General features: G+C 32.5%; 1 protein-coding gene and 1 non-coding gene across 2 annotated transcripts; both read right to left on the bottom strand.

The window, feature by feature from the left end:
* Window positions 1-555: 555 nt before the first annotated feature.
* On the bottom strand, window positions 556-5,255 carry LOC107494016 (uncharacterized). The gene is made up of 3 exons (XM_016115051.3): window positions 4,142-5,255; window positions 3,900-4,056; window positions 556-1,112 (listed from the first exon to the last, which is right to left on the bottom strand). The coding sequence occupies exons 1-3, from the start codon at window positions 4,937-4,939 to the stop codon at window positions 652-654; spliced, it is 1,416 nt and encodes a 471-aa protein (XP_015970537.1). The 5' UTR covers window positions 4,940-5,255; the 3' UTR covers window positions 556-651.
* Window positions 5,256-17,366: 12,111 nt separating this feature from the next.
* Window positions 17,367-17,475, bottom strand: LOC127739869 (small nucleolar RNA R71). The gene has a single exon (XR_008000611.1). It is a non-coding gene; the product is annotated as a small nucleolar RNA R71 (small nucleolar RNA).
* Between the last annotated feature and the right edge of the window lie 9,145 nt (window positions 17,476-26,620).

Below are 26,620 nucleotides of genomic sequence, written 5' to 3' on the forward strand. Positions count from 1 at the left end.
TCTTCTTCAGTAAAAAAGAATTAAATGATGCCTGTGTTTAATTTTATTTTTATTTAATTTTAATTTTACTTATAAAATTAAATACGAAAAATTATATTTTATTTTTTTAAATGTTAAAAAAATGGAAAACATCTATTCCTTACTATATTATATATGTAAGGATAAATAATAATGTATGTACATATGTGCAATTGAGAAAAGGGAACGACTCACGTATATATCGAAAGCATACATAGCATGTCAGAAAAGTTTAATTTGTCAAGTATAGTTGCTATAAAAAATATATTTTAATTTAAAGTTAACTTTAATAAATTATATTTGAAAAGACTTCATATCAAATACAATTCAGGAACTATTTTTTTTGTGTATGCTATGATACCTATATACACTTGTCTAACTTACTAAAAGAGATAAAAACTAATATTTAAATTAAAAAATATAAAAGTAAACAATTTTTTTTTTTTTTTGGTCAAGAAAAGAAAACAATTTAATTTACAACAAAAAGGCAAATAGCTAGTAAGAAGAAGAGTGAAAATGGATGAAGAAAGAACATACAACACCAATAATAGGTAATATATAATAGAGTGGCTAATAGCATAAGGCGATAATTGAGTTTGTGAGATACATGCATGGATTATGCTTTATGCATGTCTATGGCTGGCAGGTCTTGCCAGCTTCAATAAGAATAGCCTTCATGTTGTTAACAAGGTCTTGCATCTGTTCCCTGGAGTGCAATGGCGCAGGGTACACGCACACACAATCCAAGCCTCCATCTCTAATGGTATCAAAGATCCCCATGGAGGGGCCCACACCGTGCACCGAAGCACACCCCATGTAGTCCTCCACCCCAACATGGCGCTGCATCTCGGTGCTGTCATCCACCACCGCGTCCTCGAACACCGACATGATGGAGGTTCTAAGAGCTGAAGATGAGGTTAGGCTGGGGTTGTCTATGGCCTTGCACATGAGGAAGTTCGTGTCAGCCATGTCTGTGAAGTGCTTCTTGTTGTTCTTGGAGGTTGCAAATGCTCCATATGTCTTCTTCGCCAGCTCCCATAGACTTTCCCCTCCTTTCATCACGTGGTTGTTGATAATTGCGGAGTTATAAAACCCTGCAACACTTTTCTCCTCAGCACCCAAACTATTAATAACTCTAGATTAATTGAATGCATTCTCTTATAAACTTATAATAATATCTTCACTCCTTTTCAAATTTATGCCTCTAGCTGATGTATTCATTTTTCAATAAAATTAACATAATAATTAATAACAATATTAGGTCATTGCTTGGTTTGAATTTTTTTTTTAGCTTTCGATGTTTTTATTTTTATTTTTAAACTTTCAGAAAGATTGTATTATCAAACAGAAAATACTTAAATGAAAATAGAAAATAAAAATATAAATACAATTAAACATGTCAAATTTTCGATATATATATTGAATATAATAAATCTTTGATATATTACTTTTTAAACAGAGTCGGAGCTACATATTATAAAAGGAGGGCAACAGTCTTTTTAATTTTAATTTTTTATATATAAATTATATATAAATTTCAGTTTATTCCCTTTAAAAATTTATTTTAATATTATTTTATGATATAAATATTTTTAACCCTCCTTTAATATTTCTTTTAGCTCCGCTCTCGTTTTTAAAGATTTGGCAGCATTTTTATTCTTTTCTGATACAACTTTTGTTAGTAGCACTTAGCACGTGAGCATGTGACATAGGAAATTAGGAACAATATACTTTCGTGATATAAATGCTTCGAACATGGTTTTTGGTTTAATACACCAAATTGGTATTAAACGGTCAAGTGTTGTTATGTTTATCTAATCTCATGTGTATTATTTCGTACAAAATGCTATTTTGTTTTATACAAATATATATTATTTAACTTATTTTTAATATATATTTTAAATTAATAATTACTTTTAATGTCAAATTTTGATATACACTTAATATTACTGTATTTTGTATTATATATATGTCTCTCTCTTTTTATCACTTCTAAGTTTTATTTTTATAAAAAGAAGGCATCAATAGGAGATAGACACTATAGCCTACTTGGGTACTTTGCATAGCCTTGAACATAAATAGAGCATTTATGTTGATGTGGCGTCAATAATGCAACTCTGAACTTTCAAATACTGCCAAACGGCACCTTGCTCACAATTTATGAATAGTCTATTACTACTAAGAACGAGCAGCAGGTAATCCCTGCCAATACACAACTACCTATTTTTTGCAAGTGACACAGCAATTACCAAATAGGACGTTGGAAAATGACAAAAGCTCATCAATTCGTTCCATCTAAAATAGCCTTCAATAAATTAGTTATTGATAAGGAAATCAACCTGTCTGAAATTTTTGTGCAAATATTGGAGAACAACTCATTTATTTCGGGTTTGAAATTCTTACAACTACATACACAAATATTCTAGTAGCTATGATGTGATGTATATTACTAGCCGTGGTTTTATGAATTAATTTTACGAAATAAAAAATATTTTGTTTACAAATATTCTAACGAGATTTTTTTAAGATATGGAAATGAAAAATTATTATAACAAATATGAGATTTTGAAGTTTACAATAACATTAAATACCTAAAAAAAATTTGTTAGAACAGTAATTGGTAATTATTTTCTTTTACATTCTTAATAAATATTTTTATTGGTAATACTAGAAAAAGAAAAGGACAGAATTTATCTTATTTTTAGTTTTTATTAATTGTTATAGTAATTAATAAATACTAATATAAGATAAATTTTGACTATTTTTAATTAAATTTTTTATTATTAAATATTTTTGTTTTCCTAATTAGCAGTATCAAGTTTTTGTTATGTGAAGTAATCTGTAAGATAAAAACGAGAAATATTTTTTAAAGCTTGCTATTTGGCTCACAGTTTCACACTGTGCACAAATCCATCACACAAGAACAAAGATACAAATATGACCAGTTTTGAATGAATTCGATCAATTTACTGAAACTGTGGGTGAAAAGTATGAAATAAATTTAAGAGATACACTCATAGACTGTAAAATTTTGTTTGTACAGTTTCGAATTTAATATTTATTGAGCTGTATATATTTTTTAATCTATCTATACCTCATTAAAAAGCAGACTAATTAAAAGTACTCAAATTTGAGTAGTTCATCGTCTGTTCTGTCTCTTACTTAAGCTTTGTTCATGTGTGCCAATTATTTTCATGAGGGGAAAGTAATATTAGTTAATATTTAAATTAATACATATTTTCATACTATTAGATTTTAAGATTTAAAATTTAATCTTTATTATTTAAAATTGGCCAAATATTAAAAAATAAATAAATTTTATTAATTATATAATATTATTTTTTAATTCTATATATTTATTCAATCAATTTTAATGCATAACAAAACCCATTTTATTTCATTTGTATAAACTATGCAAAACAATATCATTTTTAATCTAATCATTTATAGCAAATAGATGTTTTCATTAAAAAATAATAGTTTAGATAGTGACATGTATTATAATAATAATTTACTTAAAATATATTAAGTTAGCTAAAAAGTTATTATTATTTTTAGTTTTTTTACTCAAAAACTCTTTGTTTGAATAATTTCCCAATGATATACACTTTAACCTTTTTTATTAAAAAATAATTTGATATATGAATACTCTCTTATCTTAGGTAACTATTTTTATAAAAATATTTTTATATAAATATAGTATCATAAACTGTTAAATAATTTAGTGAAACATATTAAATTAAATTATTCAAGGATTTACTAGCCACCTTTATTTTATACTCACCATCCAGAACAGATCAAATAGCAGTGAATTGAGCAGTGGATGAGAGAGTGAAGGAGTCCCGCATAGTACAAGAAGCATTATTAAAGATGAAACTTACCAAAGTCGTGAAAAGAGAGAGGTGGATCGAGGCTGGATCGGCAGTCGGTGAAGGTTATGACCCCATATGTCCTTGAACTGTTCTTTGAGCTGTGCGCAGCTATCAACCCTGCAGCCGTCAATGCCCCGCAAAGTTTAATCCTGTTACGCTTGCAACCCTGACACAATAGTCTTCTTAATTAATTAAATCAGTGAAATAATTATCAGAATGTGCTAGTTAATTAATTAATCAAACTTGCTTACAGCTAAAACCCTATTGGTGTCGGGCTGGTTTAGTTGCAGTCTCACAATTTGCGAAAACCTCTTGCCTCTCGTGTCATGAAATTTCAGATTCGTTTGCCTGATAGAGTTCACCGAGTAACTAAGCACATCGATGCCATGTGTCCAAATAGCCTTCTTCGCCATCCCGCAAGGCACAAGATCCTCAATCGCCAAAGCCAACCCTCCACCCGGATCTCCATTCTTACTCTCTTCCTCTTTCTCCCCCTCCGCCTCCGTCATCACCAGAAGAAGCTCCTTCAACAGCGACACCGCCGTTGTACGGTCACAAGCCGCCACGTGCAGCCTCATCGCTGCCACCCACGTCATCTCGCTCACCGCATACATGCTCGCCAAAAACATATCGGAGCCTCTGGCAGTGGTATTCAAATCGCGCCATGTGTTCTGGTTCAGCTCATGCTCTAGGATCTTTTGCAACGGGGAAGAAACGGTGTCGTTTCCTTCTCCTCCGATGATCTTAGAAGTGGCAGAGAGGCTGTACGATTCGATCTTGACGTAAGGAGTGGGAGAAGTGAGAAATGACAAGCCTGTTCCTTTCCCTGTCCCTCCGCCTTCTGTTTCAGAGTTGGAGTAGACAAGCCTCGTCTTGAGGATAGGATGAGAATTTTGCAGTTTGTTGAGTCCTTGCTGGAGACGGTTAACATCAAAGGGCTTAGTTATGAGCAACGCCAGCACCGCAATGCCGGTGCCGCCGCGAGCCGCTTTGCACCAATTACTCTCTGTTCCACCAGCAACTCGACTACCACTCTGCCCCTTCTTCATTGCTAAAATGTTAAACCCTTTAATACCTTATTTTTTTTATTCTATATTTGTGGATGGATATGTTTATTTTATGGTATGTATATATAGAAAATTAGGAGTAGGAGCGAGCTAGGTGATGGTGATGCTGTGTCGGTATTTGGTAGGTATTTCTGTGGTGGCCTGGTGGGACTATTAGAAGGCTTCTTAAATGTGATATTAAGTACGCTCTTCGGTTCTGTTGATGTATATGGAGTGATGGAGAAATAACATTGGCGTGCATCTTTTAGTTAATGTGTCCATCAACCAACCACATGATGCACTTAATTAATTTCTCTCATCGGATGTTTCGAAATTTTATCATCCTAAAGTCTACTTATTCGTTAATTTATGGTTTCTGCATCTTTTCTCAGGATGTATCCAGGATATTGTGATCAATAATAATTTTATTTTGATATACTCACTTTGCATTTAGCTAAAAAATTTAGATGGAACGAGTGATATACATTACTGTACTCCAAATTTTTTTTATTTTTTAAATATAAATTGGAGGGTTCGATTTGTGTACTCCAAAAATCGGACGATTCAATTTCTATATCTCTTAAAAATAGGATGGTCCGATTTTTATTCCCTAGATTAAATCGTTTTAAAAAAAAATCACAGTAGTTCACAATTAAAAAACTATTATTAATCCAATATTAAAAATAAAAATGTATTGTATATTCAAGTGTGATTTTGAATAAAGACTGAAGACGCATCCAGTAGTTTTAAACTAACATGAGGTTCGGTGAATAAATTAAAGGAATATGTTATGTATACATCAAAATTTATTGATTACTAAAATTAGTCATTAGTATAAAATATATATTAAAAATAAATTAAATTATATATATATTTTATATAAAAATATATTAATAGTTAATTTTAATGATTAATTTTAATATACGAATAACATTTTTTAAAATTAAAACAAACAAAACAAAGTGGATCACCCTATTACTTTTTTTTTCTATATACAAATAGTACAAATAAAACAAAGTGGATCACCCTATTACTTTTTTTTTTCTATATACAAATAGTATATCTATTATTTTTGTAAGAAATTTATTAGTATAAAAAGAAGGTATGAACGCAAAAAGAAAATAAGTATAAAAGAAGGTATCTGAAGAACAGAGACTAATTAGCTAACACTTACCTAATAAGTTCAAATAAATTCAATTTTAAAATATAATTTTTTGAATTTAATTTATTTTTTATTCTGTCTTAAACTGCCATATAAGATATTTTATTCACAATCCCTTTTTTCCACTAATAAACTAGATCCCACAAAATTAGAAAATAAATCGTTTAGGCTTTTCAAACAAGGTAGAAAAACAACTTTTAATTAACTCACATTAACTAACTTTTAAAATCTAAAATTTAATATAAATAAAATAATTTAAAAAAATTTATTAATATTTACAAAAAAATTGATTCTCTTAACACCGTTTAATTGCTACTTTTTTTTCTTTTTCATTTCAACTTCATTCACCATCCTACCATTATTTTGCTTTTCATTCACCATCTTCCAGAACTATTTCATATATACACTTTTTCATGTGTACATTTTCTCCGTTTTTTAATCTTTCATGCACCAAGTTGATTTTTTTTTTATAAACCATTGCTTTGCTTTGTATTGACCATATTACATGTTCTCTAATGATTAAGCCGCTCTGCTTTGTTGAATAATGATGAAGCTTGTTATACCAAATTCTTATTTTATTTTTAGTTTAATTATTCTATTGGTCTTCATAGTTTGTTTAATTTTAATTAGGTTTTTAGACACTGAATTTGATGGTCCCAAAACGTTTAGATTATTAAATGGTCCCATAATAAAACATATTTTTTAAGTTTTTTTAACAACAGCTAAATAGTTATTTTCTAATTTTAATTACAAATTAACTCTATATATTATATTTAATTATAAAAACTATTTTTTATTTTATAAATTATTATTTTATCATTCATCTATTATGTTTATTAACAATCAAAATAAAAAAATAACGGAATTCCATTAATCGTAATAAACTTTTTGACCATTCCAATAGATTAAAAGTTTATATTTGATCCGTGTGAAATTGTATTTCTTTAAAAATCAATCGATTGAATTATCAAAACAATCGATTGAATTTCAGATTTTCCATAACTCAATTGATTGGATTACAGGTTATTACAAAACAATCGATTGAAAATTAGGCAGCATGGTTTTCGCAAAAATCAATCGAATCGATTGAACGATGACTAAATGTGGGTTTTTTAAAATTCAATCGATTGCTTATACTACCCAATCGATTGAATTCTTCAAAACAACCTGAGGTCTCCCAATTCAATCGATTGGTTGTGTTACCCAATCGATTGAAGTCATCAAAACAATATGGATTTGCCCAATTCAATCGATTGGTTGTGTTACCCAATCGATTGAAAGCTTCAAAGTAATATGAATTTGCCCAATTCGATCAATTGGTTGTGTTACCCAATCAATTGAAAGCTTTTACAATTTTTCTCTATTTCTATGCACTATAGAGATATTTTAGTTTAAAAAACTCATTTTTTTATGATGAAGTAATGTCATTTTCATTTATTATTTCAACAACAATGCCATACAAATTTTATGTCTTGTAAATTATATTTTATTTTATATAATTAAAATATGTAAAAAATTTCATATCTTTTTATTTGTTTGCATTTTATTTTGTTCTTTTCATTTGTTCAAGTTTTGACCTCTCTATTGAATCTTGACTAGAAAAAAAACACCATGCAATATATATCAAAGCATTTTAATAATATGTTCATATATTGTTAAGATATATATGACGTATATATATTACAAATTTTTAATCAATTCTTCCTAGATTAACAATGGAAGTCCCCTTTCCAATCCTTCATTAGAGCGATTGGACTTTTAGACTTATCATCTTCAGATTTTACAATTTTCTACACGATTCGTTATTTTCTCATTGTAAAGCTTTAATAACGTATCCGTTATTTCCTCATTGTCAAGCTTTAATAACGTTACTTTCATATTGTTTTCTGCATTCTGAGCCTCCAATATATTGAACATCTGTTTCACAGCTCCGGGGATGACACCAGCATCACTCGGCAATTCGCCATTCTGCACGATAAAGAGCACAGAAGGATAATTGGATTTCAATACAAAACATTTGAGCAGACGTAAAAAGCAATTAAAATAGGGAAATATTTAATATCTCCTGCACCGCCGATATCCCCGACACCACCGGTATTTCCAGTTGGGGGTGTTTGATATGAATTTCTCAAAAAGGAGGAACATTTCAAGCAAGGAATTCCCTATAAAAAATAAGAACATTCATTACCAGCCAATACATGATTTCAAAAAAGGGTAAGTCAAGAGACATTATAACTATCCAGGGATCGAGTCATAAGCCTGCACCACCTTCTCATGATACATAAAGAGATTGATACACGATTCCAATGGTGGGATTGAATAATTGGTGATAGATTATTCACCAATTTATAATGTTAATATTAAAGAAAAGATAATATTAGAGTATCTAAATCAAAATAAAGTCTTAAAAATTGAAGATAGAATTTTAAAGTTAAGATAGATGAATAATAAGATAATAATTTATAAAAATGATAAAAAATTAAAAACGGCGTAGTACACAATTCAATCGATTGGGTAACACAACCAATCGATTGAATTGTGAGACCTCAAGTTGCTTTGGAGCATTCAATCGATTAGGTAGTATAAGAAATCAATTGAATTTTAAAAAACCAATATTTTAGTCATCGTTCAATCGATTGGATAATATGACCAATCGATTGATTTTTGCAAAAATCATATTGCCTTGCAATTTTCAATCGATTGTTTGTGATAACCTGTAATCCAATCGATTGAATTATGAGAAATCTGAAATTCAATCGATTGATTTTCAAATAAACACGATTTCACAGTCCTGGACGAATGTCACCGATCAAATATAAACTTTTAATCGATTGGAATGGCCAAAAAGTTTATTATGATCAATGGAATATCTAATTCGTTATTATTTTTTATTTTGATTGTTAATAAACATAATAGATAAATGATAAAATAATAATTTATAAAATAAAAATGAGTTTTTATAATTAAATAAATATATGGGGTTAGTTTATAATTAAAATTAGAAAAGAACTATTTAGCCGTTGTTAAAAAACTTTAAAAAAATATGTTTTGTTATGGGACCATTTAATGATCCAAACGTTCTGGGACCATCGAATCCAGTGACAGGTTTCTATATTTTTTTTAATTAGGTCTCTGTACCAATATTTTTTTTCAATTAGGTCTCTTTTAGCAGTAATTAACTTAATTATATAAGGACCCAATTAAAAAAAATTAGTGCAAAGATCTAATTAAAAAGAAATAAAAGTATAGAAACTTAACTAAAAGAAAAAATTGATTCAAGGACTCAATTAAAAAAAATATAGAGACATAATTAAAAATTTCACAAAATTATAAGGCCAACAGAATAATTAAACCTTTATTTTTTCTACCCTAATGTTATAAGCTCTCTAACTTGAATTGTGTAACTGGTTAATAGAGAGATATCCGTGCATTATGAAGATGATCAGTGGTGGACGAAATTGTGATCCTCAAAGTTGGTCTCTTTGTATTTGTATGAAATCAAAAATTCTCCAAAGAGATCATGGTATGATGAATTGGGATCTTAATAATCCCTGGTAATGGAACCAACAGCTTAGTGTTGTTGTTGGACCAAAAGAGTTACAGGCACTGTTAGAGAAGCTCACAACTCCGTTCAACTTAACCAGCAAGTGTACTGGGTCATCCAAGTAATACCTTACGTGAGTAAGGGTCGATCCCACAGAGATTGTTGGTATGAAGCAAGCTATGGTCACCTTGTAAATCTCAGTTAGGCAGGTTAAATGGTTTATGATGAGTTCAAAAATTAATAATAAACAGAAAATAAAATAGGATAGAAATACTTATGTAAATTAATGGTGGGGATTTCAGATAGGCGTGCGGAGATGCTAGAATCCTCTCGAATCTCTGTTTTTCTATTGCTTTCATCCAATCCTTCTTACTCATTTCCATGGCAAGCTGTATGTAGGGCATCACCGTCGTCAATGGCTACTTTTCATCCTCTCGGGAAAATGGTCCTATGCGCTGTCACTGCACGGCTAATCGTCTGGAGGCATCACCCTTGTTGAAGGCTACATCCCATCCTCTCAGTGAAAATGGTCCAAATGCTCTGTCACAACATGGCTAATCATCTGTCGGTTCTCAATCAGGTTGGAGTAGAATCCCTTGATTCTTTTGATTTGTCACTAACGCCCAGCCTTCAGGAGTTTGAAGCTCGTCACAGTCATTCAATACCGGAATCTTACTCGGAATACCACAGACAAGGTTAGACTTTCCAGATTCCCGGAATCCTACTCGGAATACCACAGACAAGGTTAGACTTTCTGGATTCACATGAATGCCGCCATCTATCTAGCTTATACCACGAAGATTCTGTTGGGGAATCTAAGAGATATGCGCCCGGCCTAGAGTAGAACGGAAGTGGTTGTCAGTCACGCACGTTCATAGGTGAGAATGATGATGAGTGTCACAGATCATCACATTCATCAAGTTGAAGTGCAACGTATATCTTGGAATAAGAATAAAAGAGAATTGAATAGAAAGTAATAGTAATTGTATTGAAACTTGAGGTACAGCAGAGCTCCACACCCTTAATCTATGGTGTGTAGAAACTCCACCGTTAAAAATAGATAAGTGAAAGGTTCAGGCATGGCCGAATGGCCAGCCCCCATGAAGGTGATCAAAAGACCGAATGGTCAAAAGATGACTAATACAATAGTTAAATGTTCTATTTATACTAAACTAGCTACTAGGGTTTACATGAGTAAGTAATTGATGCATAAATTCACTTCCGGGGCCCACTTGGTGTGTGCTTGGGCTGAGTTTGATCTATCCACGAGCTGAGGCTTTTCTTGGAGTTGAACACCAAGTTGTAACGTGTTTTGGGCGTTCAACTCCGGGTCGTGACGTGTTTCTGGCGTTTAACTCCAGACAGCAGCATGTACTTGGCGTTGAGCGCCATTTTACATCATTAATTCCCGAATAAAGTATAGACTATTATATATTTCTAGAAAGCTCTGGATGTCAACTTTCCAACGCCGTTGAGAGTGCTCCATTTGGAGTTCTGTAGCTCCAGAAAATCCATTTTGAGTGCAGGGAGGTCAGATTCCAACAGCATCAGCAGTTCTTTTGTCAGCCTCCTATCAGAGTTTTGCTCAAGTCCCTCAATTTCAGCCAGAAATTACCTGAAATCACAGAAAAACACACAAACTCATAGTAAAGTCCAGAAATGTGAATGTAGCAGAAAAACTAATGAAAACATCCCTAAAAGTAGCTTGAACTTACTAAAAATTACCTAAAAACAATGTCAAAAAGCGTATAAATTATCCGCTCATCAATCAGATATCCAAATATAATAATTAGATTGAATAATTCAAAGGTATGAGAAAATTATGTATCTTTCAGAACAAAGCATATCTAAAATAATTCATGTAGACACAATTTCTTCTTAACATGTCCAAAAGTAGTATTCAATATCCAAAATTTTCTATGCACACAAAAATTATTATCAAGCACATCTAAAAGTTGTGCGAAATTTAAAAATGACAAAATCCAACAAGAAGAAGAAGAGAGGAATGATCTATGGCAAAATTATAGTATTTTGAATGAGTTGATGATGATTTTTTTTCTTAACCAAGAGTATTAATTAATTAAATGTATCTAAATAAATTTAATAATTAATTAGATCCCATTATTTATTATTGGTCGAAAATTGGCTAAAGAATATTGTAACATCTTTACTACTAGAATATCACGCTTCCACCTACGCTACTTTGATAACTAGCTATAATATTACAATGACTTCTATATACTTAATAATAAAACAGGAGTCTTTAACTCAAAATCGTATCACTGTTTTTTTTAAAAACCGAACGTTCTTTTTCACTTGACAAATATGCATATACATAAATGCAAAACTTCTTACACAAGCAACTACTTACAAATATTATATACATACATATCATTGCAACTCCTATCTCTCTTACAAATCATAATGACAAAGACGAAGGAAAAACTATAACTAATATATCTAAACAAAACATCACAGCTAAGAACTGAGCCAAAACTTCACACAGCTTCTTCATCTGTCTTGAAAAGAGAAGTCTGTAAAGGGTGAATACATCGTCCTCATAGGTTCTCAGCAGAGGATTTAAGAATTGTCATAAGAGGATATGTATAAAAAGAAGAATGAATTTCAAAAGCAATAATCATCGTTCGTCTTATGAATCTTTCTCAAAGATCACAACAAATGATTATCTAAAATTCAAATTCACTATTTGATTTCAAAAATTTCAAAGCTCACATAATATCCCATAAGATAATCAATACATACCTAACTTATCAACCACGGTCTCTGACCCAAATAAAACTGACCTTGGCCTCTGGCCTACATAAAACCGACCATGGCCTCTGACCCAATAAAATTGAATTACACCCTCTTGTCCAACAGATTATCAATTTATGCCTCTAGCCTAACCAATAAGCAAACCACGGCCTCTCGCCCAACATATAAGCAATAACGATCTCCGGCTCAAATAAAATCAACCACACTATCATCAAAAGCATCAATTTATTTACCAATATTCAGTCTCAAGACAGAACCAATCACAAGCACAAACAATACAAGACAAATATAATTTGAAAATAGTTACAACAAGTATCACAATTAACTGTTAGACAGAATTCATCAAATAGGCAACCAAAATACTTAAGCACACCCAAACAATAGCAAACAAATATAGTATGATGCATGCATGTCCTACTGGCCGTGAGCTCACGTGTCGGTTAAACTACCAGAACCTGACACATACATCTGGTAGCTAACCCGGACATTGTCTCTAGGTTGCGCATCCCTAGGAAGAACACAAACGAAAGAGAGTACCTTTTCACATCGAAGAAGTGTGCCTTTCCACCTTCTCCTAGAGGAATTATGAAAGAGAGTGTCTTTTCACATCGAAACAGTGTGTCTTTCCACCTTGCAAACAGAGAAAGATGTGGGTGAAAACAATACAAAGGAGAGTGCCTGATAAATCCATATTTAACGATATATTTTGGATTGATTTGAGTGGATTTCATCACATAAACCCACATTTATTCATGTAAATAGCATGCTTTTGTGTTTTCGCTCTAAATTGTGCCTAATTGTGAAAACATTCTATTTTGAGCTTAAATTAGTGATTTTAATTTTACTTTTATGCCATTCAATGCCATGTCATGTTTGTTGAGTAATTTTAGATCCAAGAGGCAAGTTTGGCAAGGCAAAAGTGGAAGGAAGCATTTACAAAGGGAAAAAACATGAAGAAAACAAAGGAAAAGCACACATTGAAGTGTGCGTGTGATGATCGGATAATTTATACGCTTTTTGGCATTGTTTTTAGATAATTTTTAGTAGGATCTAGCTACTTTTTAGTATATTTTTATTAGTTTTTAAGAAAAATTCACATTTTTGGACTTTACTATGAGTTTGTATGTTTTTCTATGATTTTAGGTATTTTCTGGCTGAACTTGAGGGACCTGAGCAAAAATCTGATTCAGAGGCTGAAGAAGGACTGCAGATGTTGTTGGATTCTGACCTCCCTGCACTCAAAATGGATTTTTTGGAGCTACAGAAACTCAAATGACGCGATATTAATTGCATTGGAAAGTACACATCTCGGGCTTTTCAGCAATATATAATAGTTCATACTTTGCTCGGGTTTAGACGACGCAAACTGGCGTTCAATGCCAGCTTTTTGCCCTATTCTGGCGTTAAACGCCATAAACAAGTTGCAAGCTAGAGTCAAATGCTAGAAACAAGTTACAAACTGGCGTTTAACTCCAAAGAAGGCCTCTACACTTGAAAGCTTCAATGTTTAGCCCAAGCACACACCAAGTGGGCCCGAAAGTGGATTTCTGCATCATTTACTTATTTCTATAAACCCTAGTAACTAGTTTAGTATAAATAGAATTTTTTACTATGGTATTTTCATCTTTGGACGTTTAGTCCTTAGACCAGTCTTGGTTATTCTGGTTCCCCCTCTAGGGCCGAAGCCAATGAACACCATGATCACTTATGTATTTTCAACAGTGGAGTTTCTACACACCATAGATTAAGGTGTGGAGCTCTGCTATTCCTCGAGTATTAATACAAAATACTATTATTTTTCTATTCAATTCATGCTTATTCTTATTCTAAGATATTCATTCACACACAAGAACATGATGAATGTGATGATTATGTGACACTCATTACCATTCTCACTTATGAACGCGTGATTGACAACCACTTCCGTTCTACATGAAAACAAGCTTGAATGTATATCTCTTGGGTTTCTAATCAACGATTCACATCGAATCCCCTCTGACAATGGAACATCTGAATCCGAGATTAGAATCTTCGTGGTATAGGCTAGAAACATTTGGCAGCATTCCTGAGATCCGGAAAGTCTAAACCTTGTTTGTGGTATTCCGAGTAGGATCTGGGAAGGGATGACTGTGACGAGCTTCAAACTCACAACTGTAGGGCATAGTGACAGACGCAAAAGGGTAGTAAATCATATTCCTACATGATCGAGAACCAACAGCTGATTAGCCATACGATATCTATGCATGGTATTTTTCATCCGAGACGTGAAATCCGACAGTTGATTAGCCCTATAGAAACCGTAGAGGACCATTTTCACTGAGAGGACGGGAAGTAGCCATTGACAACGGTGACACTCAACATATAACTTGCCATAGAAAGGAGTATGAAGGATTAGACGAAGGCAATATGAAAGAAGAGATTCAGAAGGAACAACGCATCTCCATACGCTTATCTGAAATTCCCACTAATGAATTGCATAAGTATCTCTATCTTTATTTTATGTTTTATTTATCTTTTAATTATCAAAACTCTATAACCATTTGAATCCACCTGACTGAGATTTACAAGATGACCATAGCTTGCTTCAAGCCGACAATCTCGGTGGGATCGACCCTTACTCACGTAAGGTTTATTACTTGGACGACCCAGTGCACTTGTTGGTTAGTTGTGCGAAGTTGTGAAAAAGAGTTGAGATTACAATTGTGCGTACCAAGTTGTTGGCACCATTGAGATCACAATTTCGTGCACCAAGTTTTTGGCTCCGTTGCCGGGGATTGTTCGAGTTTGGACAACTGACGGTTCATCTTGTTGCTCAGATTATGTTATTTTCTTCTTGTTTCAACCTTTATTTTATTTTCAAAAAGTTTTCAAAAATCTTTCAAAATTTTTCTTCTTTTTTGTTTTTCCAAAATTAATTTTCGAAAAAAAATCCAAAAAAATTTAATAAAATCATAAAAACAAAAATATTTTGTTTTTCTTGTTTGAGTCTAGTGTCAAATTTTAAATTTGGTGTCAATTGCATGCTTTTATTTTCCTAAAATTTTCGAAAAATTCATGCATGGTGTTCTTCTTGATCTTCAAGTTGTTCTTGATAAGCCTTCTTGTTTGATCTTTAAATTTTCTTGTTTTGTGTCTTTTCTTATTTTTCATATGCATTATTGTTTTGTTAATGTCTAACCATTAAAAATTTCTAAGTTTGGTGTCTTGCATGTTTTTCTTGTCTTGAAAATTTTTCAAAAATAAGTTCTTGATGTTCATCATGATCTTCAAAGTGTTCTTGGTGTTCATCATGATCTTCAAAGTGTTGGTGTTCATCTTGACATTCAAAGTGGTCTTGTATGCATCATTAGTTTTGATCCAAAATTTTCATGTTTTGAGTCATCTTTGTGTTTCTCTTTTTCCTCATAAAATTCAAAAATAAAAAATATCTTTTCCTTATTTTACTCATAAATTTCAAAATCTTTGAGTTGACTTAGTCAAAATTTTTAAAATAAATTGTTTCTTGTTAGTCAAGTCAAGATTTCAATTTAAAAAATTTATCTTTTCAAAATCTTTTTCAAAATCAAATCTTTTTCATTTTTATTTCATGTTTTTCGAAAAATTTTTAAAAATTGATTTTCAACATCTTTTTCTTATCTTTATTTCATAATTTTTGAAATTAGTACTAACAATTAATGTTTTGATTCAAAAATTTCAAGTTTGTTACTTTCTTGTTAAGAAAGATTCAAACTTTAAATTTTAGAATCATATCTTTTAGTTTCTTGTTAGTCAAGTCATTAATTTTAATTTTCAAAATCAAATCTTTCTAAATTTCTTTTTCAAATCTTTTTCAAAATAAATTTTAATCATATCTTTTCAATCATATCTTTTTAATCATATCTTTTTCAAATCATATCTTTTTCAAAAAAATTGATTTCAAAAAAAATCTTTTCTAACTTCTTATCTTTTTAAAAATTGATTTTCAAATCTTTTTCAATTAACTAATTGACTTTTTGTTTGATTTTAAAATTCTTATCTTTTTCAAAACCACCTAACTACTTTTCTCTCTCTAATTTTCAAAAATCACCTTCCTCTTTTTCAAAATTCTTTTAATTAACTAATTGTTTCAAATTTTAATTTTATTTTGCCTCTTCTCTTAACTTTTGAACTCTAACAAAATTTTAAAATAAAAACAAAAATATTTTCCTTTTCCTTTTAATTATTTTCGAAAAATCCCCCCTCTCTCCTTCTATTTATTTATTTATTTACTAACACTTCTCTTCATCTTAAAATTCGAACCTTCTCTTCCTCTCTGTGTTTGAATTCTTCTCTTCTCCTTCTCTTATTCTTATCTTCTTCTACTCACATAAAGGAATCTATATACTGTGACATAGAGGATTTCTCTTCTTTTCTGTTCTCTTCTTTTTCACATGAGCAGGAGCAAGGATAAGAACATTCTTGTTGAAGCTGATCCGGAACCTGAAAGGACTCTGAAGAGAAAGCTAAGAGAAGCTAAAACACAACACTCTGAAGATGACTTTACTGAAATTTTCGAAAAAGAAGTAGAGATAGCCGAACCCAATAACAATGGTGGAGGTGTAAGGAAGATGCTTGGTGATTTTACTGCACCAAATTCCAACTTCCATGGAAGAAGCATCTCAATCCCTACCATTGGAGTAAACAATTTTGAGCTAAAGCCTCAATTAGTTTCTCTGATGTAACAGAATTGCAAGTTTCATGGACTTCCATCAGAAGATCCTTTTCAGTTTTTAACTGAATTCTTGCAGATCTGTGATACTGTTAAGACCAATAGAGTTGATCCTGAGGTCTATAAGCTTATGCTTTTTCCTTTTGCTGTAAGAGACAGAGCTAGAATATGGTTGGACTCTCAACCTAGAGATAGCCTGAACTCTTGGGATAAGCTGGTCACGGCTTTCTTAGCCAAGTTCTTTCCTCCTCAAAAATTGAGCAAGCTTAGAATAGATGTTCAAACCTTCAGGCAGAAAGAAGGTGAATCCCTCTATGAAACTTGGGAAAGATACAAGAAATTGACCAAAAAAGTGTCCTTCTGATATGCTTTCAGAATGGATCATCCTGGATATATTCTATGATAGTCTGTCTGAATTGTCTAAGATGTCATTGGACCATTTTGCAGGTGGATCTATTCACCTAAAGAAAATGCCTGCAGAAACTCAGGAACTCATTGAAATGGTTACAAATAACCAGTTCATGTACACCTCTGAAAGGAATCATGTGAGTAATAGGACACCTCAGAGGAAATGAGTTCTTGAAATTGATGCCCTGAATGCCATATTGGCTCAGAATAAAATGTTGACTCAGCAAGTCAATATGATTTCTCAGAGTCTGAATGGTTTACAAAATGCATCCAACAGTACTAAAGAAGCATCTTCTGAAGAAGAAGCTTATGATCCTGAGAACCCTACAATGGCAGAGGTGAATTACATGGGTGAAGCCTATAGAAACACCTATAATCCCTCATGGAGAAATCATCCAAATTTCTCATGGAAGGATCAACAAAAGCCACAACAAGTCTTTAATAATGGTGGAAGAAACAGGTTTAGCAATAGCAAGCCTTTTCCATCATCCTCTCAGCAACAGACAGAGAATTATGAGCAGAGCCCCTCTAGCTTAGCAAACATAGTCTCTGATCTATCTAAGACCACTCTAAATTTCATGAATGAAACAAGGTCCTCCATTAGAAATTTGGAGGCACAAGTGGACCAGCTGAGTAAAAGAGTCACTGAAACTCCTCCTAGTACTCTCCCAAGCAATACAGAAGAGAATCCAAAAAGAGAGTGCAAGGCCATAACCTTACTTGGCATGGCCGAACCTAGAGAGGAAGAGGAAGACGTGAGTCCCAATGAGGAAGACCTCATGGGACGTCCTCTGGACAAAAAGGAGTTCCCATTTGAGGGACCTACGGAATCTGAGACTCATCTAGAGACCATAGAGATTCAATTGAACCTACTTCTGCCATTCATGAGCTCTGATGACTATTCCTCCTCTGAAGAGGATGAAGATATTACTGAAGAGCAAGTTGCTAAGTACCTTGGAGCAATCATGAAGCTGAATGCCAAGTTATTTGGTAATGAGACTTGGGTGGATGAACCCCCTTGTTCACCAATGAACTGAATGACTTGGTTAGGCAGACATTACCTCAAAAGAAACAGGATCCTGGTAAATTCTTAATTCCCTATACCGTAGGCACCATGACCTTTGAGAAGGCTCTGTGTGACTTGGGGTCAGGCATAAACTTAATGCCACTCTCTGTAATGGAGAAACTAGAATCTTTGAGATACAGGCTGCCAAATTCTCATTAGAAATGGCAGACAAATCCATGAAAAAGTCTCATGGACAGGTAGAGGACGTGCTAGTAAAGGTCAAAGGCCTTTACATCCCTGCTGATTTCATAATCCTAGACACTGGAAAGGATGAGGATGAATCCATCATCCTTGGAAGACCCTTCCTAGCCACTGCAAAAGCTGTGATTGATGTGGACAGAGGAGAGTTAATTCTTCAATTGAATGAGGACTACCTTGTGTTTAAAACTCAAGGATCTCCCTCTGTAACCATGGAGAGGAAGCAAGCAAAACTTATCTCAATGCGGAGTCAAACAAAGCCCCCATAGTCAAACTCTAAGTTTGGTGTTGGGAGGCCACAACCAAACTCTAAGTTTGGTGTTGAACCCCCACATTCAAACTCTAAGTTTGGTGTTGGGAGGCCACAACCAAACTCTAAGTTTGGTGTTGAACCCCCACATTCAAACTCTAAGTTTGGTGTTGGGAGGTCCCAACAATGCTCTGAACATCTGTGAAGCTCCATGAGAGCTCACTGTCAAGCTATTGACATTAAAGAAGCGCTTATTGGGAGGCAACCCAATTTTATTTATCTATGTTATTTTCTTTTTTTTAGGTTGATGATCATGTGGAGTCATAAAAACAACTGCAAAAATTAAAGAAAAATAAAAAAACAGCATTAAAAATAGCACACACTGGAGGAGAAACTTACTGGCGTTTAAACGCCAGTAAGGGTAGCAGAAAGGGCGTTTAACGCCCAGTCTGGCAGTTAAACGCCAGAAAGAAGCATCAGACTGGCGTTAAACGCCAGAAAGAAGCAACAAGCTGGTGTTAAACAACAAAAACAGGTTTGCAGCTTGGCGTTTAATGCCAGAAAAGGAATAAAAGTTGGCGTTTAACGCCAGAAACAAGCAGTACTCTGGTGTTAAATGCCAGGATTGCACACTAAGGGCGTTTACACGCCTAATTGGAGCAGGGATGACAAATCCTTGACCCCTCAGGATCTGTGGACCCCACAGGATCCCCACCTATCCCACCTCTCTCTCCCCCTCACACATCTCTATAACACTCTACCCAAAACACCATTCACCAATCAAATCCTATCCTCTTCCCTATATTCTCTTTACCAATCAATATATAATAGTCCATACTTTTCAGGGCTTTCCAGCAATATATAATAGTCCATACTTTTCCCAAGTTTAGATGACGCAAACTAGCGTTCAACGCCAGCTTTCTGCCCTATTCTGGCGTTAAACGCCAGAAACAAGTTGCAAGCTAGAGTCAAATGCCAGAAACAAGTTACAAATTGACGTTTAACTCCAAAGAAGGCCTCTACACATGAAAGCTTCAATGCTCAGACCAAGCACACACCAAGTGGTCCCGGAAGTGGATTTCTGTAAACCCTAGTAACTAGTTTAGTATAAATAGAACTTTTTACTATGGTATTTTCATCTTTGAATGTTTAGTCCTTAGACTAGTCTTGGTTATTCTGGTTCCCTCTCTGGGGCCGAAGCCAATGAATACCATTATCTCTTATGTATTTTCAATGGTGGAGTTTCTACACACCATAGATTAAGGTGTGGAGCTCTGCTGTTCCTCGAGTATTAATGCAAAGTACTATTGTTTTTCTATTCAATTCATGCTTATTCTTATTCTAAGATATTCATTTGCACACAAGAACATGATGAATGTGATGATTATGTGACACTCATCATCATTCTCACTTATGAACACGTGATTGACAACCACTTCCATTCTACATGAAAACAAGCTTGAATGTATATCTCTTGGGTTTCTAATCAACGATTCACATCGATTCCCCTCTGATAATGGAGCATCTGAATCCGAGATTATAATCTTCGTGGTATAGACTAGAAACATTTGGTAGCATTCCTGAGATCCAAAAAGTCTAAACTTTGTCTGTGGTATTCCGAGTAGGATCTGGGAAGGGATGACTGTGACGAGTTTCAAACTCGTGACTGTAGGGCGTAGTGACAGACGCAAAAGGGTAGTAAATCCTATTCCTACATGATCGAGAACCAACAGCTGATTAGCCATACGATATCTGTGCATGGTATTTTTCATCCGAGACGAGAAATCTGACAGTTGATTAGTCGTACAGAAACTGTAGAGGACCATTTTCACTGAGAAGACGGGAAGTAACCATTGACAATGGTGACACCCAACATACAGCTTGCCATAGAAAAGAGTATGAAGGATTAGATGAAGGCAATAGGAAAGCAGAGATTCAGAAGGAACAACGCATCTCCATACGCTTATCTGAAATTCCCACCAATGAATTGCATAAGCATCTCTATCTTTATTTTATATTTTATTTATCTTTTAATGATCAAAACTCTATAACCATTTGAATCTGCCTGACTGAGATTTACAAGATGACTATAGCTTGCTTCAAGCCGACAATCTCCGTGGGATCGACCCTTACTCACGTAAGGTTTATTACTTGGACGACCTAGTGCACTTGCTGGTTAGTTGTGCGAAGTTGTGAAAAAGAGTTGAGATTACAATTGTGTGTACCAAGTTGTTGGCGCCATTGAGATCACAATTTCGTGCACCAGCGTGCGCACGAACCACTGTGCGTACGCACAAGAACCATAAAGCCATGTGTGCGTACGCACAACATCATGTGCATGTGCGTACGCACACATCTGTGCATACACACTCATCCCAGCACGTGACTCACTTAATGAAAATCGATGGGGCGATTTCTGGGCCTCCAGAGCCCAGTTTTTGGACTTTTTGAAGCTGATTCTTCCTATATCTAAGAGGGCCTCACTCCATGTGAAAGGGAGGAGGGGAGGGGGGAGAAATTAAGGTTAGTTTAGTTTAGCATTATGTAGGTTGTCTTCTAAAGAGAGAAACTCCTCCTTCTCTCTAGAAATTAGGGGTCTTAGTTTACTTTTCTTGTAATTTTTCTTTTTAATTCTTGTTTTAATCTAGTTTCTTCTACCTTTACTTGTTTTCTTGTCTTAATTTTCTTAGCTTATCTTGTCATTTTCTCCATTTTTGCTACCTTTATATATTTGCACTCTTGTTACTTTAATTTACATTTAATGCAATTTATGTTTTCATGTCATTTATTGCTTTATTAAGTTGCTATCTTTATTTTTATTGCTTGGTAGTTGTAGCATTTATTATTTTTTGTTATTTTATCATGCTTTATTTCTATGCCTACCAAGTGTTTGATAAAATGCTTGGTAGGATTTTAGCATAGTTTTTCTTACTCTTGGTTGGAATTTGGGTGTTTGGGTGATGAACTTGAGTGGTGGATGTTCATTCCACATTGTGTGAGGATTGTTAATTAATTTGGTTCCCCTTGACTCTAAGTGACCCATAAATAATGTTGACTTAGGATTTAGGAATTGAGATTAATTATGCCTAGTTGACGTATCCTCGATGTAGGGTTGACTAATTGGGATTAATCCACACACAATTACCATGTTTGTGGTTCACAACTAGGATAGCAAGTCTTAATTATCCAATTCTCACCAAGAGTTCTTTTTAATATTTAAATTCCATTTTTATTACCTTTACTTGCTTTTCATTTATTTTCTTGCATGCTATTTATATTTCTTGCTATTTAAATTTTTTGCATGATCATTTAATTTCTTGCACTTTACATTTTCTTGTTGTCATCCAACCCCCATTTCTCCCTAATAGCCAACAATATGATATTTTAATTGCAACTCTTAGGAAATACGACCTGAGAATTTAAATACTCTCGGTTAATTTTGTATTGCTTGTGACATCATTGAATTTAAATTGGATTGATGGTCAATTGTTCGGGTTTGGAACTATACTAGCAATGAAAATCTATTTTGTGAAAATTTCAAACCCATGCTTTTGGTCATCGTCAGTGCCATTCCACCTTTTCCACATCCATACCATGACAAGAGAGAGAATCTTTCATCCTCACCTTGCCAAATCTATGAGAAAAAAAATCACCGTCCTCACAACATCAACCATATTCACATTTCAATATCAAATACGCAAGCACGATAAGACCACTATCCTTGCCAATCATATTTCAATAATATTCACAATGAATCATGCTCAAAATCACTGGCGACGAGTAAAACAATGGCAGAAGCTCGGTGATGGTGGCTGGCCCCCAGCAGCGGCAGTAACAACAGCAATTCCAGCTCCTTCCCCTTTTCGTGTTCTCTCCTTTCACTGGCGCTTTGATGGCAACGCTGAAAACTTCGACGGCAGCATGCAGTTCGGCGATGGCCCAACAACGACGACGGCGAACATCTCACAACTTTATGGATGGCAACGCGGGTAGTAGCGGGACGAGTTCTGCGATCGCGTCGTCTCCCTTTCGGCTTTCCTCCCTCGTGCAGTCATTCTCTCTCCTCCACGACGATTCAACAGCGACGGTGACGCCCCTCCTCGCTGGCGCCGTCTCCCCCTCTCATCTCTTCTTTCGCTGTTGCCCAGGGGAAGGGGGAAGGAGGAGGTAGTGTGTCTGTTTTGAGGGAAGAGGGTGGCTGCTAGGGTTTTGGATGAGTGAGGAGTGAGTATAAAATTTATGTCAGAGTTTTAGGGTTTGTTGTAGAAATTAGGGTTTGTTTTGAGAATTTTAGAATTAAGATAGATAGTATAGTAATTAAAAACCAATTTTAATCCAACAAATTTATTTTTAAAAAAAATACTATTTATTTATCAAATAAATATTTTAACTCAAGAATTAGAGGTAATAAAAGTAATCTTTTTATTCATAAAATAAAGTTTAAAATTTAGATATTAAAATTAAAGTATATAAAATTTTCATTATATTTTAATTATATTTATTATATAATTTTAAAAAATATGAGGTCTTACCATTAGTAGTTACCTGCAATGAAATAGTCTTCTCTAACGACTTTTGACCTCCAATTATTGTCTTTGGTTCTCTGCTACGTATTTTGAATTTTTGTATTCAACTTGGCTTATTGTTAGATGATAAAGTTGCAATGAAGGAAGTACCTGGATTCTATTATTTTCTCATCCATTAAGTCTTATTAAATTTTATATCCTAACTTTTAAACACTAAATTTTAATAGTATAAAATAAGGTTTTAATTTAAATTATTGATTAATGTTAATAAAAAATATTAATTTCTAATATTTCTCTTGATTAAATATTAATTTTGCTTTTTTTTTTGTTGGATAAAAAACTCTATCTAGTTCAAAATAAAGAGACTTCTTTTGCAATTTATGTGACATATTATGATAAATTATTGGAAGGACTAATTAATAAATCTAATTATTCTCTTAATTCTATAAAGTTGACATTTATCAAATTTGTCCATATCTTATTCATGTGCATTTTTCTTTTCTTATAATCATAAATTTTTTATTCTTAATTTATCCACACATTTAGTTTTATATCACTTTCTATTCCCTCAAATTCTTTTCGTTGTATAGAGATGTATGCCAAGAATATGCTAAAAACATGGTGAAACTAGCATTAGAGTTGATGCATGGAACTTATTGCTCCACACTATATACTTATTAGAAATAACTCAAATAAGTAATGCTAATGTAAATATGCAGCTCCAAAGCATAACCCTCACCTACACTTGCGGGACAACCGTGAACATTACAACAAAAATTCACCAAAGAATTGTGAAAGTCCTAATAGAAAGGGATACGTGTAGAGTTTGAGAATAGAAAGGAGCAGAAACCAAGGAACCTTGATATAAAATAAAGTTGGGTGAAAACTAAAGATTGTAATTAAATTTTTAAGAAAATGTGTATTGTATATTATGCTTTTATTATTTAAATATTTTTCTATTGTAAAACAAATAATTTTTACTTTTTACTTAATTTTATTCTTCATTATGATATTACCCAAAAATTTTGTGTGTGTGTGTAAATTAGGAATAAAAACTTTTATGACTAGGAGAGAAAAATATATATAAATAAAATATAAAAAAATTAACAAGGATCAATTATTTATAAAATTAAGAAGATAATTAGGCTAATCAAGAATGCGTTGTGATATGTGGTCATTAATCAGCCATTATCAATATTTATAATGGTGTGAGATAAAATTGAATGATGTATGATTACTATTTATATAATACATTTAAATATCTAGTAATAGTGTATAATTACTCATTTATATAATATTTTTAACCAATAAATATATTTATATATAAATAGGTCGTAATTGTTTTAGCTACTAATTTTTGTAATATAATACATTTGTTGCATGTTATAATCAGTCAAAGTGAAAGCCCATGTTTTCAGCTAAATTATACTATATTAGCCTTTAATTTCATGTTGTTGATCATAGCTGTGTAACAGTTTAAGAAGAATAATCTTATATGACCAAATAAAATTTTCCATTTAAGTTAATAATTGATAAACAAATATATTTTAGAAGAATGTTAGAAAGTAAACAAAATTTATTATTTTTAGTTAATAATTAATAATTAATAATTAATATAGAATAAAATATACATATTATTAAATTATTAGACTAAAAAAATAAAAAAAAATTAAATTAATAATAAAATAATAGCTAAATATAATAAATTCTGTTAACTTTCTAACATTTATCTTAAAATTTCTATAAGCAAAATTTTTTAAACAAATCAGATTGTTAAGTTTATTTCGGTCAAAAGATTCAATCTTTTAACTGTGTTAAAAGAACTGACATATTTTTGGATGAAGTTAACCATTCTCTTTTATTAGGCCAGTGACGTTTCCATGCATTATACGGATTACTGCAACTTTTTGTTCCAATTTGGAATTTATTTTTGAATGACATTTTCATTCAATATTTTGAATATGGGATGACACTTTTATCAAATAACAGATACCCATTTAGTGCTTTTGGATAACACAACAATATACTTTAATTTTGGATTAATTTTTGGAACTTATTTAAAAACATGATGAAATCTTATTTTTAATGACAATGCTACATAACTAAGTCATATTAGTACAAATTAGTTCAATAGCTAATTGAAATAATAAAAATCAGCCGAAAACAATATATAAAAACAATAAAAAAGTAGTTAAACTTAATTATAAAAATAATTTATTCATTTAATATTTTTTCTAATGACATACCTTGTTTGTTATGCTAGCCTATAACAGTCATAATTCGATTTTATGTTTTAATATCATCATCTAATGTAATTTTTAGCCGAAATTTTTTATGATGATAATCATCATTAGGAATGACAAACGAGTAAGTCTATCCGGCTTTGTCCTGCCGAATGTTTGTTTTTAATGAGTAGCGAGTTGGCAGGTCAAATAGGGGTGGCAAAACGGGTCGAGTCGATTCGCTAAACCCGCTAAAAAGGGTGGGTCGGGTTAGGATTTAGAGTCTGACAAATTAAAAAAATCCGCCAAACTCATATTACCAAATTGGCGGGTTTTGGCGGGACGGGACGGATCGGTTCGTTGGACCGAATATTTTTTTTATTAAATAAAAGAGTGATTACTATATTATAAAATTAATAATTATAGAATTTTTAAAAACTTTTTTTTCATTTTTTATTTTTATTCTTCATTTAGTTATTAACTTTATTTATTTTATTTTACAATTTCGTATATATGTTCAAATTATGTGACTTATTTTTTAAAATAAAGATGATTCTATTAAAAAATATTATTTTGAACAATTTTATTGAAGTTAAAAATTAAAAAAAAAGATAATGAAAAAACTATATTATAATTTGATTATTTTTTATTTGTATTTGATTTTTTAATTATTATTTTTTGTTAATTTTAATAAATTTTATTTTTTTTAAAAAGTCAAGTAGGTTAGTCCGCCGACCCGCCAATCCGCCATAAAGTGGGGCGGGCTAAGTAAAATAAATATTGTCCAAAACATATAATTAAACATCTATAAGTTTAGAACATAATCAATCAAACATAAAATATAAT

The sequence above is a fragment of the Arachis duranensis genome, chromosome 6 (genome assembly GCF_000817695.3).
Source record: "Arachis duranensis cultivar V14167 chromosome 6, aradu.V14167.gnm2.J7QH, whole genome shotgun sequence".
Lineage (NCBI taxonomy): Eukaryota > Viridiplantae > Streptophyta > Magnoliopsida > Fabales > Fabaceae > Arachis > Arachis duranensis.

Excerpts from the sequence above, each read along its gene's own strand:
- LOC107494016 (XM_016115051.3), bottom strand. The coding sequence starts at position 4,939 with ATGAAGAAGGGGCAGAGTGGTAGTCGAGTTGCTGGTGGAACAGAGAGT. Across the intron at positions 4,057-4,141 it reads ACACCAATAGGGTTTTAGCT|GGTTGCAAGCGTAACAGGAT; the intron begins GTAAGCAAGTTT and ends CTATTGTGTCAG. Across the intron at positions 1,113-3,899 it reads TCTCTCTTTTCACGACTTTG|GGTTTTATAACTCCGCAATT; the intron begins GTAAGTTTCATC and ends AAAGTGTTGCAG.